At 44.4% G+C, this 15808-nt stretch overlaps 1 protein-coding gene across 1 annotated transcript in view; it reads left to right on the top strand.

Moving 5' to 3' along the window:
• The window catches only part of TMC2 (transmembrane channel like 2), a 59636-nt gene that overhangs the window by 20451 nt on the left and 23377 nt on the right, over positions 1 to 15808 (top strand). The window contains exons 9-10 of the mRNA XM_054990919.1: positions 6346 to 6491; positions 11256 to 11403. Coding sequence (XP_054846894.1) covers positions 6346 to 6491; positions 11256 to 11403 — 294 coding nt within the window. The remainder of the gene's footprint in view (positions 1 to 6345; positions 6492 to 11255; positions 11404 to 15808) is intronic.

Here is a 15808-nt window from a genome sequence, read left to right as displayed (position 1 = left end):
ACTGAGAATTTCAAAACCTATTGATGAATTGCTGTCAAACTTAAAAGAGAAGCCCAGTGGCACTTTAAAGACTACCAAATTTATTCCCGCTGAAGCTGTTGATACTAAGAGCTCACTTCACTTTGATGGATTGGACACTCCTGTTTTATTTTGCTGCTACAGACTAGCATGACCACTCACCTGGAATTATCATCAAGCACAGGTTTTAAGGTGTTGAAAGACTTCTTTTTTTATTCATATAATTAGAAGTCCATTTATACAAGGAAGGAACTTAAAGCTTGGTTTCAAGGTGCTGGACAAAGATAGTTTCATAGTCACATGCCACGAACAGATTTTTGACAAAGAGGGGGTGAGGCGGTTGGGCCTGTAGATAAAACAGAGTAAGGCAACTTCACCAAACTTTTAAAATTAAACTAATGAAGGATGAAATCATGACAACCACTGCGTCCAGTGTAGTTTCAAAAAGCTTCAGGTACAGAAGAAGAAGAAAGGACCCACTGTTCCATGGAGATTTTGAAAGCCATGAAAATTGGCCAGTGATGCCTGATTTGGGGGCAGAATTCCCGGGCCCAGGCTCAGCCACACACCCCAAAAGCAGACTGTACCATTGCATTCAAAGCATTACATTCCTGTCTAATGGAGGAGAGCAGAGGTGCAAATCTAAAGACTTGATTGAATACTGCAGCTGACTCCATTTTCACAGTTGTCATTAGGCACATCGGGTGTGGAATGGGACTATGTTCTAAGCCAGCTCTTCAGTTAATATGCTGTGTGGTTGCTGTTTCTATGAGATTAGGTTGATGCTGCTCAGGTACCATTTTTAATGGAGAGGTCACTTGAGTCAAGGTGATCATGTAATAATAATAATAACATTCAATTTATATACTGCCCTTCGGGACAACTTAATGCCCACTCAGAGCAGTTTACAAAGTATGTTGTTATTATCCCCACAACAAATACCCTGTGAGGTGGGTGGGGCTGAGAGAGCTCTGGGAGAGCTGTGACTGACCCAAGGTCACCCAGCTGGCTTCAAGTGGAGGAGTGGGGAATCAAACCCAGTTCACCAGATTAGAGTCCCATGCTCTTAACCACTACACCATCACACTACTACACCTTCCTGGAATCCATCCAGCAATGTTAGCTCAGGAAGTGACCCGCATCCTTTGTTTTTCTAACAGTTCCTCATTGCAGGCAATGGCTAGTATCCTGCAGTCAATTTCCACTGATGGGAGGAGCATCTGTCAGCCAAGTGGGAGTTCCTTACCTGCCTCCTCCTACTGCCACCCAAAATGCTGCACTCTAAATGCTGCTTCTGGGGGGCAGGGGGACTTCCCCAAGAACATAATGGGAGCGGAAGGCAGTGAGAATTGCTCTTTCCATTAGTGGTAGTTTTCCAGGGTATTCATCCCATTATCCGCACAGGATTTCCACCTAGGCCACTCAGATAACAGAATGGGAGGGCTGGTACACCACATCACTTAATTTGTCATCACTATTGAACTTGCAACTACGTATGCAAACCTAATCCATTTTTTAAAAACATTGAGCAAAAATGGATTATGAATGTAGCATTTGATAGGCAACTTGTTCACATGTACAGGTCATCACTTGAGGCGGCAGACATCCTGGGCTGAACAAAAGCCTGTGCCCTGGACCTCAGGCAGGCCTCGTGTTTTCAGTGGGATTAGTTCATAAATTCTGCTGCAAGTTATTCGCTGTTTTACGGCGAAGTGCATACCTGCATGTGTCAAGCAGTCCTGAAAATCTGCTCCATATAGCACAAATGTAAGCAGACTCAGTTACTTAAACAGCAGCCTTTTCCTTTGCAGGAATCTGTTGTCTGCTGTGTCACGGAGCCTCTCTGCTTGCCGACACACTGAAGCTCAGTACAATCTGCATTCTGGTAATATTTGGGAAAAGCTAAGATTAAATTTTAAAAAAGGAAAGAGATGATTGCCGATGCTGAACCTAGCAGACCCTGCTTCACTAAACGCATAGGGAAAGACAGCGTGCGCACTCCTGCGATAAGTGGGTTACATAACAGAAGATAGCTGCAGAAAAGAATTGGCTTAATTTGGGCTCAGGGCGCCATTTCTGACAGAGTGTTCTAGAGGCTATAATTTTGTTTTTATTCTTACAATAAGAAAAAAAATAGACATAAAATGTAAGTGCCCTGAGAGACCTCCCCTCACCAGCTGAAAATTATCTCGCTACCAAACCACAAAAGAGAATTCTTTTGTATTTGACTTTCTGCAGAGCTTTCTGCCTCGAGCTCTCCCAGCCACACACAATAGCTCCTGACCCAGAATCGAAAGGGCTGCATTGCTGGCTGCCCTTGTTTGCCTCCGTTCTCACTGCTTCAATCTCAGCAGCAATTTTACTATGGCAAGGATGGACCAAGCTCCTTTTGTATTTGCAACATTATCCTGCAAGAGCAGGAGAGCTAACGCCACCTGGGAAAAATGCTGGAATGGCCGTACATTTGGAGCAAGAACCTACATGAATTGCATTTTTGAATTGATACAGTGGAGGATAATTAGACTGTCTTCCTATATTACTGTTACAGATGGCACTCTGATGTCTTAAGATAAATTATGAAGACATCATTTGGGAAGGGAAATCCAAACATCTGTCCCTGTAGGAGAATGTAATCTCTTGATCTCCTCCAAGAACAATATAACCTTTTGGAAACAGCAACTTGTGATGCCCCTCTGGGGTTTTTTGTTCACTCATTTTCATACAGAGAGAGAGAGAAGAAAATGCTGCGCTGGTAACTTCTCTAGGGTTGCTTACATATGGACCTTTTGCTTGCAGAGTCAGACCTCTGGTTCATCTAGTCTATTTCTGTTTGTCTTGACTGGTGGCAGCCAGCGTGAGAGTCAGAGTAGAAAACCAGAGTTGGTGTAATGGCTGGACTGTCAGAATACAACCTAGGACACCTGGATTCAAATCCGCCATTTGCCATGAAACTCAATAGGTGACTTTGGACAAGTTGGCCTAAATGATTTCATAGTGTTATTGTGAGAGTAAAATGGGGGCGGGAGAACCATGTTACGCCAACCCTAAGATCCTTGGGGAAAGGGTAGCATTAAAATGGGCTAGATAACCTGCTCTTTAATGTCCTGGAGAAAGAACTTTTCTTGCTTTGTGCCTGAAATCCTTTCCAGCTTCAGCTTCATTGAATTGAACCTGGGCCTTTCTACATGCAACAGAAAGGCTTAGCATGATGGGTGAGATCCAGCTAGCTGTGGGCATGATTGGGGAGTTTTTCTTCCTATACTCCAGCAATTCATTCTGATCCTGGAGAAACTGGTCCCTGGGGAACCACCGCAGAATAACAGTCACGTGGGTGATGGAGCTCCACTGGGGAAGGGGGCAAAATTACCTTCCCCTTCCTCTTCTATCAGTGGGGTCATATTGATGGAAGAGGCAGTAAGGGCAATTTCATCCCTTTCCCCTCTCCCTTCATCAGTTCCACAACCTGCATCCATGGAGGGTGCTTAGTTTGGAACTTCCCAACGTTTTGTGACTATCCCCAGCCACCATGGCAGCCATTCTGTGGTGGTGCTCCCTAACTGTTATCAAGAGTGTCTCAACAAGATTATTTCGAGTAAGTAGCTGTGTTGGTCTGCAGCAGAAGAGCAAGATTTTAAGGTGCTACTGGACCAGAATCTTGCTGTTCAATGGGATTGGGGACCTGTGTGTTATATTATAACCACAAGGAGCATTAGCCCAACAGTAGTTTCATTCCATTCTGAGATGGGTCAATTTGAAATGAATAAGTGGGGAAATGCATATGCCCTTCCCACCACCTGCTGCTTTCCCCTATAAACTCTGCGTACAAGATCTCTCCCGATCCAGACAGATTCCAGACTCAAGTATAGATTGCAAATAGATCCCCAAGGAAAGAGAAACCGCTGAAGAAGTGGAAATGTTGGGGCAGGGGAGAGGAGAGAAATGGTAGGCAAAGGAAGGATTAAGGATTCAGCACATGAGTGTGTGCACACATGCCAACACGCACACCACTTCTTTTCTGCAAATCACCACCTCCTCAAAAAGCTTTGTTGCAGAGGAAAAAAGCTGTTAGGCTACCAGTACACGTACTATACTTTAACATATTTCTTAGCCCCGATTGGTGTCGGATAAACACAAACCACGTCTGTCACTTAGATTAAGGAAATGACATTTACCAGGACTATAGAGAAGAGGCATGGTAGAGACTGTCAAATTCTAAAATATTCTGCAGAATGGGAACTGGAATATAGGCAATGCAGTGCATTCCCCGTGATTCTGAAAAAACAGCTGCTTACCAGAAAGAAATTGCTTAGCATTACCCATGAGAATGAGTGGCAAAGGTTTGTGCTTATACCGTTTCTTATACCCATCCACAGCATCAGCTGCCATTACAGACACTAATAGGTATGTTACTGAAGTCACTTAGGAGGAATCTTGGCTATGGCATATATCTAATAAGCTGCAATAATAATGCAGAGTATGAATGTACTGAATGTGTCATCTCGTATCTCTAGCATCATAACTGCCTCAGATTGCAGAATGTACTTAGCTGTAGACATAGGCACGAACCGCAAAAAAACCGAACCGTGCGATTTGTGGTTTGTGGCATTTTCACGAACCAGGAACCACAAACTCCTATGAACTGGGTGAGTTCACGAACCAGTTAGTAGTTCATTGGGTTTAAATGCCCCTTTCTGGCCGCTTAGCAGCGGCAGGGAAAGGTATATTTAAATCCCCAGATCAGCTGCTTTTCGGGGAGATCCCCGACAAGCAGCTGATCATTTAAACAGCGGGACTTGGCTGCCCGGCCAGGAGTTCCCAGCCAGCTAGCCAAGACTCACCCACAGTTTAAATGGCCATTTCCCCGCCACTCGGAGCGGTGGGGAAATGGCCATTTAAAGAGCGGGGCTTGGCTGGCTGGCTGGGAGTTCCTGGATGGCTAGCCAAGCCCCACCCAGAGTTTAAATGGCCATTTCCCCGCCGCTCCAAGTGGCGGGAAAATGGCCATTTAAACTGTGGGTGGGTCTTGGCTAGCTAGCCGGGAACTACTGGCCGGGCAGCCAAGCCCCGCTGTTTAAATGATCAGCTGCTTGTCGGGGATCTACCCAACAAGCAGCTGATCCGTGGGTTGAAATGCCCCTTTCTCTGCCACTTTGCAGCAGCAGGGAAAGGGGCATTGCTAAAATGAACCAAACAAACCAGTAGACCAGTTCATGGAAATGAGTTTCTACAAACCGAGCTGGTTCGTGGGGTTTTTTGGTTCGTATTTAGGTTCATGCCCATCTCTACTTAGCTGTCACATACAGAAGGAGAGTCCATTGCACATGCGTTTGACAAATTTTGAAAATTTGGTTTATAAAAAGAAGAAAACTTAACATCTTCTGTTAAACTTCTATCAATGTCTGTTGAAATCAATTCGAGTATTTGCCCTGTCACAGAGTCAATAAAATGTATTATGTTGATCACCAAATGTGCTAGACACATTTCTAACCCGTGGTGGTCGTGTTTGGTTATACCAAATTTTGGAGACAGATATGTAAATCCATCATATGATACAATTTAAACTTCCTAGAGCTCTGAAGGTTATTTTACAGGGCCATTTAAACAAGGGTGTTGATTCAGGCCATAGGAAGATGGTCTTGGATCTTCCTACAGTAACCAAAATGGTGATTAGGGCAGCCTGATCTCTTACTATAGCTCCTGCCACCAGGCTCCTGCAAAATGAAGAAAAAAGAGAAGTTGCAGCAACACCACTTCTAGTTCCATACCCATAAGTGATGTCATGGCATCAGGGTGACTCTCTAAGAATTTCCCAAATCTCTGGTTTGAGAGATTTTGAGACATAGATTTGGGAAATTCCAAGAGAGCCACCCCGATGCCATGACATCACTTCTCGGTATATAATCAGAAGTGATGATATTGTGTGCTGTGCAGTCCCCCCTACCTTGACCTCCAAAGCTCCTGGGGATTGCCAGCAGACACCTGGCAACCCTATGTTTGCACAATGTTAAGAATTTAAATGTCAAAGTCTGGAATAACAAAACTTTGAAGTTGATGAAGTTGTCTCATTGGGCTGAAGTAGTTTGATGGAGAGACGGGAGACGTTACCATCTGTTTTTGCAAACTGCAGGAAGCCTTTCTTTGACTTCTGGAAACAGAACTGTGGGTTGACATTTGATATATGTAATTGTTCTCCTCTGTTATGATTTGTAATTTATCGTCTTTTTTTTTTTACTTGTAACCTTTGGTATATTTTCAAAAAATGTACATGTAGAAGAATAAAACTGATGAGGTTTAATTGAGCTTGGCTACCATTCCCTCTCTTTATAGGGCTACATTAAGTATTCTGCTGTTTTCTACGGCTACTACAACAATCAAAGAACAATTGGATGGTTAAAGTACAGGCTGCCAATGGCATACTTCATGGTTGGTGTTGTGGGTGTATATGGATACAGCTTGATGGTCGTAATAAGATCGTAAGTTCAGCTGTTTCTTTAATATAGCTTTCTTTCTCTCAAATTCAAACTGATGCTGCTTTGTGCCCTGCAACTATTATGATTTTTTTAAAGACAGACATGAGCTATTATAACTTTCAATGCAGTTTCCAAGTTACTCAAAATCATTATGTCGAGTGATGAGTAACCAAAGAACTGAATAGATCAATATAATGGCCTATTCTATCTAAAGGCCACAAAATGATGGAGAATTAAGCTTAAGACGTTATCTGAATTTATGTAGAAATCAATCTACAGAAACATTGGTGGCTGTTCTTTTTTAGGAATTACAATTAGAAAAATTTAATCTGAGCCTTTCGACATGGACAACAAAACTTGTTACTTTCAGACAAGGGGTCACCACCAATGTTTCTGAAGCGAGTTATGAAATGGGGCTTCTCATTCAGACAAGCAGTTGCTGAAAAGCAAAACAGCTGGCCACTAAGAGGATAGCAATGTGAACTATTAGATTTTAAATCTAGATGACACAGATTTTTAAAAATCTAATTTCCTCTTCAATGTACTGTTATTTTGTGTGTGTGATTGGAAGTGAAATTAGATCTGCATAGATTTGCATTTTGGTTTCCGTCTTTTCTGCTGGTACAGTAGGATTTGATGCACTTTCAGAGTGCATCAGAGTGCATTTGATGCACTTTCAGAGTGCATCAGAGTTAAACAGATATAAATGCCAAAACATATTTCTGTAGTTTCTTCATTATCTATTGAATCCATAACGTACAGCTGTTTAATGATTTGCTGAACAATGTTAAAATATACTTGTGGTGGCAGCTTGAGGGCTGAGGGTGAGGCCGCAGAACAGAAAGCACAGAAATCATGATTGGAGATAAAAGGCCACAACTTTATTGCTTATAGCTTACCAGAGCCTTGGCACTGCATAGGGCATGGTTTGCAGATCATCTCACCCACCTGCCAGCCAATGACACTCTTACCCCCTCAGACCACTAGCTTAGGGGGAAGGTACTGTGGGAGGACAGTAAGTGGGAACCCACCTGGGCATACTCCTCTGCATGGATCCCCTGTCACCTGGGAGAGAGCATGCCCCAACAGTCCCCAAGCTGGGCTTGTCTCTGCCCTGCATCATCCCCTAGATCCCATAAAAGGATCCCTGGCTATGGGAAAACAGAACACAATCTATTAAATCTAAAAACCAGAGTCACTATATGAAGGACAAAACTAATATCATGTAACTATTACATGATATTCCCAACATTGTGTTTTCCTAGTACTAATGTGAAGGTCAGGGATTTTGCAAGAGGAGAACTGGTGAGCAGGAGGGGTGCTTAACCCTTTCCTTCTCATTGGTTGCACCCTGCAGCTCCTTCCTCTCTGTTGTTTCTCCTTCAGAGAGCTAGAAGACTGGAAATAAACCAAGGTGAGGGAAGATGCCTGGTGAGGCAAAGTTGAAGAAAACTGGCAGGCAGCAGAAAGTTATTATGCAGCATCTCACCCACTCTAGACATGGGCACGAACAAAAAAAACCTGAACATGGTGTTCGTTGTTCATTGCCATCCATGAACAACGAACATTGACGAACATGACCTGTTCACGAACATGTTCATTGTTCATGGGGGCCAGCAGGCTCTCTTCCAGCCATCAAGATCCCTACCACACCACTCCCAGAAACCCTACCTGAGCAGGCAGCAGGAAATGTACCAATAATAAATAATAGCTTGGCCCCAGAGCCCGGCAGCAGCCCTGGAACCTGAAGGGGTAGATCCCTACCACACCACTCCCAGACACCTTACCTGAGCAGGCAGCAGGAAAGGTACCAGTAATAAATAACAGCTTGGCCCTGAGCCTGGCAGCAGCCCTGGGGCTTGAAGAGGAAGATCCCTATCCCACCACACACAAAGAAAATTGAAGCTCCAATGCACTCTCCCTCAAAATGCCAACAGCAACTGTGTCTCCCTCACTGTCTGCAAAACCAACGCTGGGAGCCCCCCTCCCCACTGCTCTTTGCTTCTTGTAACAAATTTGGAGCTCCACACTTGAAAGGAAGACCTGCCTAACAAGCTAAATTGGGCTTAGATGGGGGTTTCCAGGGCAACAGCAGGAGTTCAGACAGAGTTCAGGCAGTCCCTGCCTCTGGTTGCCAAGGGACTTTACTGCAGGTGCCAGACTGTAAGACCCTGGAGAGCCACTGTTAAGTCCAAGTGGACAATACACCTTAATAGATGAAATGTCTAATTCAGTATATAGTAGTTTCATACATCCATGTATTTTTGGAGTTTCATTGTAATACCCTGTGTGCAGACCCAGCTTCTCTAATCCATGAACTCTTTAGGTACATTTTTTTCCTAGCTTACAGGCAAACAGATCTTTGAATTGTTTTATCAGAAGAATAAAAAGGAATATCAGGTATTTAAGCAATCGCTCTACAATAATACAATCTCCTACAAAGCCAGAAATGAACCTCTTATCTTCAGCTCCCTTTCTTTAAACACATGGAGTTATTCTACATTTTTAAAGGAATACAGATAGGCAACTGGGTAGTTTCATTTGTCAGCGGAGGCTTTTTTCCATATTCTTTGCACACAGTTGCAGCTCCTTCAAATCGGGAATACAGAAGATGGGTAAACACACAGATCTCCAATAAATTAATAGTGCTGTTGTGAAACCTCAGCATTAGTGGCCTTCTCTCTATTCAAGAGATAATTTTATGCTATAAACTAGTGATATATCAGTCACGTATTGTATTCCAGTCATCAAATTAAACACAGAAAGAAAGAAAACTGGAGATAGCATTGCAACCTGCTTCACCAAAAAGAACTCAAGGTGTATCTGCAGAGCACTTTTTCTATGAAGTGCCAGTAATTCCAGGTTGAAGTACTTCTTCACAAAATGCATAATTAACTTACATAGTGATAGCCTCAAAAAGGATTAGACAAAGTGTGTACAGCAATAGCTGCATGAAAGAGAACCTCTGTGTTGCAAGACCAAAACAAAACAGATTTTTGTAGCATCTTAAAGAGTAGCATATATACTATGGAATAAGTTTTTGCAAAAAGCCAGTGCCTACTTTGCTAAAGGCATGGGGGATGTCCTAAGTAGGCAGGTGTTTGTGTATGTATCCTCCTGAGTACGGATCCTGGTCTGACAAAATAGGTTCTACCATAATATATTTACTCGTCTTAAAGGGCCACTATGGGAGATCCATAGTGTTAGATCTATTTATGCTGGAGAGAAAGAAAGGAGTGGTCCCCTTTTGTCCACCCAAAAAAAAGGCTATGCCAGGGAGAATAGGATTTGCATGTGAGAAAGCTATGGGGTGGGGGCTGCAGTGGGGAGGGGGAATTGAATGAGATTGAGTGGAAAAAGCTGGCAGCATCCAAACCATAATCAGGAGCTCCTACAGGTTTTATTTTTTCCAGGGGATAGGGTAATGGTATAGAGGGAGGGTTAGCCCCCTCCCCAACAACACACACGCACACACTCCCAATGTAAATCCCTTTCCCTTGGAATACCTTTTGTCTTTTTAAAAAAAGAATGGGATCAAAATCTCTCATATCACATGAAGTTGGGCATGAATATGCCACAAGATTGTGGCATATTCATGTGGATCATTGTGGATCTATAAGACAATCCGTGTGCGTACTACCGTGCGCATACTACCACTAAGCACACGGCCTTTAGAATATGAAGTAACATGTATGTAAACGCAAGATTGCCTGTTAGTTTTGCTGCAAGCTGCCCCTCTAGAATGCTTAAGGTGCAAGATGTCCCTGACAGAGCTATGCTATGGGCAAACAAAGAAGGGCTTGCTTCAACATATTTTGCCTATAAATTTCCCAGAGAAATTCTGCTGGCCACTGTTGGGAGACAGAATGCTAGACTAGAAGAAGTGGTGGTCTCATTATTTGCTAAGGAACTTTTTGTGCCAGTTCTCCAGGAACTTGCCTGAGGCTGATTACAAAATAAAAATACTAAAAACAAAACATTAAAAGACATTAATTACAATCCAGCATTAAAACCCCAGCCCAGCATAAAAACATAGTTAGACCATATAAACATGTGTCAAAACTTTTCTAATATTCTGATGTGCTCAGTCAGCAAGCAGGAGGTGCTTATTTCTCACCAGTCTGGTAGATGGGGATTAGAGAACTGGTTCCGACTGAGCTGTTTGTGTTGCTGCTTCCCTCCAGTCATCACAGAATGTCCTTAGAATATGTAGCTAAAAGGGATGTTACCCATGCATCTGTTTGTGTGCCATAATGCCAGCCAGGCTGAGTGCATACCCAGTTCTTGCTAGGCTACGCATCATTGAAATCATACTGAAATCACACTCATGTTGCTCTCGGGCATACTACCACTATGCACACACGGCCTTTAGAATATGAAGTAACATGTATGTAAACGCAAACATGTGCCTAATTTGAAATCTGTTTTGATTCCCTTAGAGCAGTGCTACATGTTATGACTGCTGTGGGACACACCCAGTGTTACATTGGTAATCTGGGCATATACACATATGTACGCATGTATCTGGGGAATCTTCCAGATGCATACAGATGTGTAAAAGTGTCTGTTACTTGCATGCTTAATGTATTTGCTGCTAGAAACACTGCTGCAATTCCAGCGCTCCCTTTAGCAATCTTTTTCGTTAATGCTGGAACAGCCAAGCCCTGTTTAAGAGAGAAACTCTGACCAGAATTTTATATACAGAAGTGAGTCATCTAGTGGCTGGACAATATACTGCAAGCAACAATATGAATTTGTTATCTGCAGGATGGCCCGGAACGCGCATGAAAGCACAGGAGACGGGGATGATGAGAACTTTATTTTTAGCTGGAAAATGTTCACTAGCTGGGACTACCTTATAGGAAATCCAGAGACAGCAGACAACAAGTTTGCATCCATCACCACTAGCTTCAAGGTAATCTCCATGGTCAGCCCCCGAGTCCCACCCAATTAACTTTCCTCTCTCTGCAGCAAGATCCTTGCCTCCAGTGCTGCTGCTGCTGCAATGCACCTTTGGCAGAGTTTCAAAGGGGAAAGTGTATACGTTTTAGATAGCTAGCCAATCATGCAGATACTTAGTTGTGATTTTATCAGAAGGCTCGTGGCATTTTTTTAATATCCCAGATACTGGTATCATCAATCTCTTCCGCCTGGCTTTCTAGTTGAGCTGGTTACAAAAAAAAAAAAGTTGAACAACATGATTGGAGGCTCAGAACACACAACACATATAAAGATTTATGGTTTTTTAAATCCAGTGTATCATTCTTGAACTAAACAATATCATAAATGGAGAAATCATGTTGATTCTAGTTGAGTCACACAAATAGTTTTATCCTGGAAAATGCAAATTAGTTTTGTACTTTATCCTTTCTCTTCTGTATCACAGACAGGGCTCATTTCGAGGGGGAACATGCAGGAACACAGTTCCGGCAATTCCCCAAAGAGGTCACATGTCAAGTGGCCCCACCCACCTGACCCTTGGCCATTTTGGGCCCGTTTCAGCCTGGATTGGGGCTGAAACGGCCCGGATCAGGCCTCTAATAGGTGGTGGATCACTCTCCCACTTGGCAGTGGCCTGATCCTGACCACTTTGGGCCTCTTTTCGGCCATTTTCAGCCCCTTTTCGCCATTTTGGGCCCAATTTCGGCCCTGAATGGCCAGGATTGGGTCCAAAACAGCCAGGATAGATGATGTCAGGGGGTGTGGCATACGCTAATAAGTTATGCTAATGAGTTCCTCCAGCTTTTTTTCTACAAAATGATCCCTGATCACAGATATTTTCCATATCTGAAGATTTTTAGAGTAAGGGACTGCCTCAAAACACATAAGGCTTTTAAAAAACAAATCAACAGAAAAGTAAATATTTGATCAGAAGGAAGAATTGAAGTCTGTGTAGTCTAATGGCCCAGTAGAACAAATACATCTTTCCCATTTTCCTAAAGGTTTTTTGTTTTAAGTTTTTGGTCAATATTTTAATCATTTTTCCCTCATGACACACAGTTTTGAGGTACTATTTGCCTGCTCACTGCTCTGGTTGTTGATCACCAAACACAAAGAAGGAAGACACACATTTGTGGAAGTACATATATGAAGGATGTCAAGAGACAAAACCAATTAAAAGAAAATAAGATGAACCATTAAAAGGGATACTTCTGCAAAGTAGCCTGTCTGTTTCATTGTGAATGAAGACAAAACTTAGAAACTATAAAATGCTGGGTTATGACTAGATAAGGGAATGGGCTCCTTCTGTGGCTTGCCATGTTCGGCCAGCAGTTTACTGGCTGGTCCTTCTGCCCAGCTGTCTGGAAGAAAAACTACATACTGAACTGTGCCATCAGAGATCAGACAGGTCTACTGTCGGTGGAAGGATTGGCATCATTACCACCATCCACCAATTAAATTTGCCTGCAGTTCTGGAGACCCTAGGCTGTGTCATCAATTACCAGAGATCAAAAGGTGAGCAAGGCTCGAGTCCAACAGCACCGTAAAGACTAACAAGAGTTTCCAGGGTATAAGCTTTCACAAGTCAAACTCCTTTTGTCAGATATCTGTAGGAATGGAGATCTGAGTCTCTATATCCCAGTCAGAAGATGGGAGGGGTGTTGCAAAGAAGAAAGATAGGATGCAGAGGTACAAGGTGAAATGTAATTAACTTGATTACATCAGGGGAGGAAATGCAGAAAATTAGCATCTGTAGCAAGAGATGAATCCTATGTCCCTATTCAGACCTGGGGGGATCAATTGCTCTGAATTTGTGGATGAAATCAATTTCAGCAAACTCACATTGCAATCTTCCTTTGAATTTTCTCTGTTTGAGAACAACAGGGAATTAAAGAAAGCTGAATGCACATCTCCATGTAGCCCTTGTACATGGTATATTTGGGATGGGATTTAGTAGTTCTAAGCCAGTACAGTGGGGTATAAATGTCCCTGTATAAGAATTGACCCCTTTACAAATCTTCAGAATGGGACCAGCCATGGTTACAAGTTGGGTGTTTTGCACACCCTGGGGTGACCACAGATTTGCAGAAAAATCTAATTAGTAAATATCCTCACCCAAAATTTTGGAGGTTAAAAGCCAAAAGGAATTAATGGTGATGTCTGCAAATGTATGCCCCTGGCCCCAGAGCTAACCTGGGGCTGAAGTTTGTGGGCTATGCGGCAGGGGGTGCATGTATGGCCGCCGCCACCTTCCCCAGCCAGCCTCAGCGGTTCCCACAGCTTGCGCGGCATCCTGCGATTCAAATTCCCAGCTGGAAGATCAGCATGAGGCCAGCTGGGGCTTTGAGGTGGGCTTTGGCTGGCAGATCTGGGAAGCACAGGATTCAGTCAGGTCCACCAGCCAGTTACAAAGCCAAGGCCGGCTGGACCTGGGCAGCAGTTGGGCTCTGACCTGCATCCCACCCGACCCACTCTCATCTGGAATGAGTCTGAACAGACTCCTGGGGACCACAGGCTTTCACAGGACACTGTGCATGGAGTTGTTGGGGTTTCTTTTGGATGTTTGTCACTTGCTGTTGTTACAACTTTAGGTGTGGCGGTTTGGGAATTGGGCATGGATGTAAGGGAGACAGGGCCTGCGTATACTGTTCCCCCCCCCCCGGTAATTGGGGGTCTCCATAAGGGATGCTGGGGCGAGGCATGACAGGGAGAAGCCCAGCTCGGGGGCTGTCAGGGCATACCCACTTCCACGTGACAGGGGAACCATGCATACGCCCATCTGGAACCTAACTTACTGTCATCCTGTGGTTCCCCCCTTCAGCAGGTGGGCTGAAGGGGCCAAGGGGTCATCAGTTGGCAGATGGGTCAGCCGATGTAGGGATCAGCACCCAATGTTGAGCCAATGCTCCTAACACAGTAACCAATAAAGTTGTGGCCTTTTCTACGTAAACTGTCGTCCCCATCTGTTTGTTGCTTTGCCCCTCACCCCTCACCCTTGAGTTGGCTCCGCAAATAAGTCTCCAAAAAATTCCTTTGAGTTTAGGCAGCAATTTGGGCTGTAACCCAAAATGGCATCTGTTGAAGAAGCAGAACCAGAAGGCGGGGCATCAAAGCTCTAGAAGGGGGGGAGCCAGAACCAGTAAGGGAGAGAGAAGCCAGCAGTGAGTGAAGGGGGGAATTGGAGCCGCAACCACCAGTGAAGGGAGAAAATGGGTTTTCTCTTCCTCTGTGAGTCCTCACAGGTCCCTTTCTTGTGACTAATAATCTGCTACTTTAACTTTAACTTTAATTGAATTTTTATACCGCCCATCTCCCGAAGGACTCAAGGCGGTGTACAGCAAAAATAAAACATACAAATATAAAACAATAAGAGAATAAAATATAAACACATTAAATAGTTTAACTCAGAAACAGGACAACTCAATTAAAACACACTTAGGCCAGCCCCGCTTGTTGGAATAATAACGTCTTAAGGGCACGGCGAAAGGTGAGTAGGTCAGGGACCATACGTATCTCCGGCGGCAATTCATTCCAGAGGGCAGGTGCCCTAACAGAGAAGGCTCTCCCCCTGGGGGTCACCAGCCAACATTGTTTGACCGACGGCACCCTGAGGAGGCCCTCTCTGTGGGAGCGTACCGGCCTGTGGGAGGCTATCGGTAGCAGCAAGCGATCTCGTAGATACCTAGGCCCTAAGCCATGGAACGCTCTAAAGATGGTAACCAGCACCTTGAAGCGCACCCGGAAGACCACTGGAAGCCAATGTAGCTCGCGCAGGAGAGGTGTTACATGGGCACGCCGTGTCGCTCCCATAATCACCCGCGTGGCCACATTCTGCACTAATTGCAGCCTCCAGGAGGTCCTCAAGGGGAGCCCCATATAGAGAGTGTTACAGTAGTCCAGACGGGAGGAAACGAGGGCATGGGTGACTGTGCGCAAGGCGTCCTGATCCAGAAAGGGACGCAACTGGTGAACCAGGTGAACCTGATAAAAAGGCCCCCTGGCCACGGCCAACACATGATCTTCTAACGACAGCCGCACATCCAGGAGGACACCCAAGTTGCGAACCCTCTCTGTGGGGGCCAAAATCTCGCCCCCGATAGTCAGAGATGGAACCAGCTGGCTATAACGGGGTACCGGAAACCACAGCCACTCAGTCTTGGAAGGGTTGAGTCTGAGCCTGCTTCTCCCCATCCAGATCCGCACGGCCTCCAGGCACCGGGACATCACATTAAGGGCATCATTGGGGTGATCCAGGGTAGAGATGTACAACTGAGTGTCATCAGCATACTGATGGTACTTTACCCCAAAACCACGGATGATCTCACCCAGCAGCTTCACATAGATGTTAAACAGAAGGGGCGAGAGGACCGACCCCTGCG

This window comes from Eublepharis macularius, chromosome 11, assembly GCF_028583425.1.
Source record: "Eublepharis macularius isolate TG4126 chromosome 11, MPM_Emac_v1.0, whole genome shotgun sequence".
In the NCBI taxonomy this organism is placed as follows: Eukaryota; Metazoa; Chordata; class Lepidosauria; order Squamata; family Eublepharidae; genus Eublepharis; species Eublepharis macularius.
Note: the sequence above shows the minus strand (reverse complement) of the source record. Positions and strands in the feature narration are given on the sequence as shown.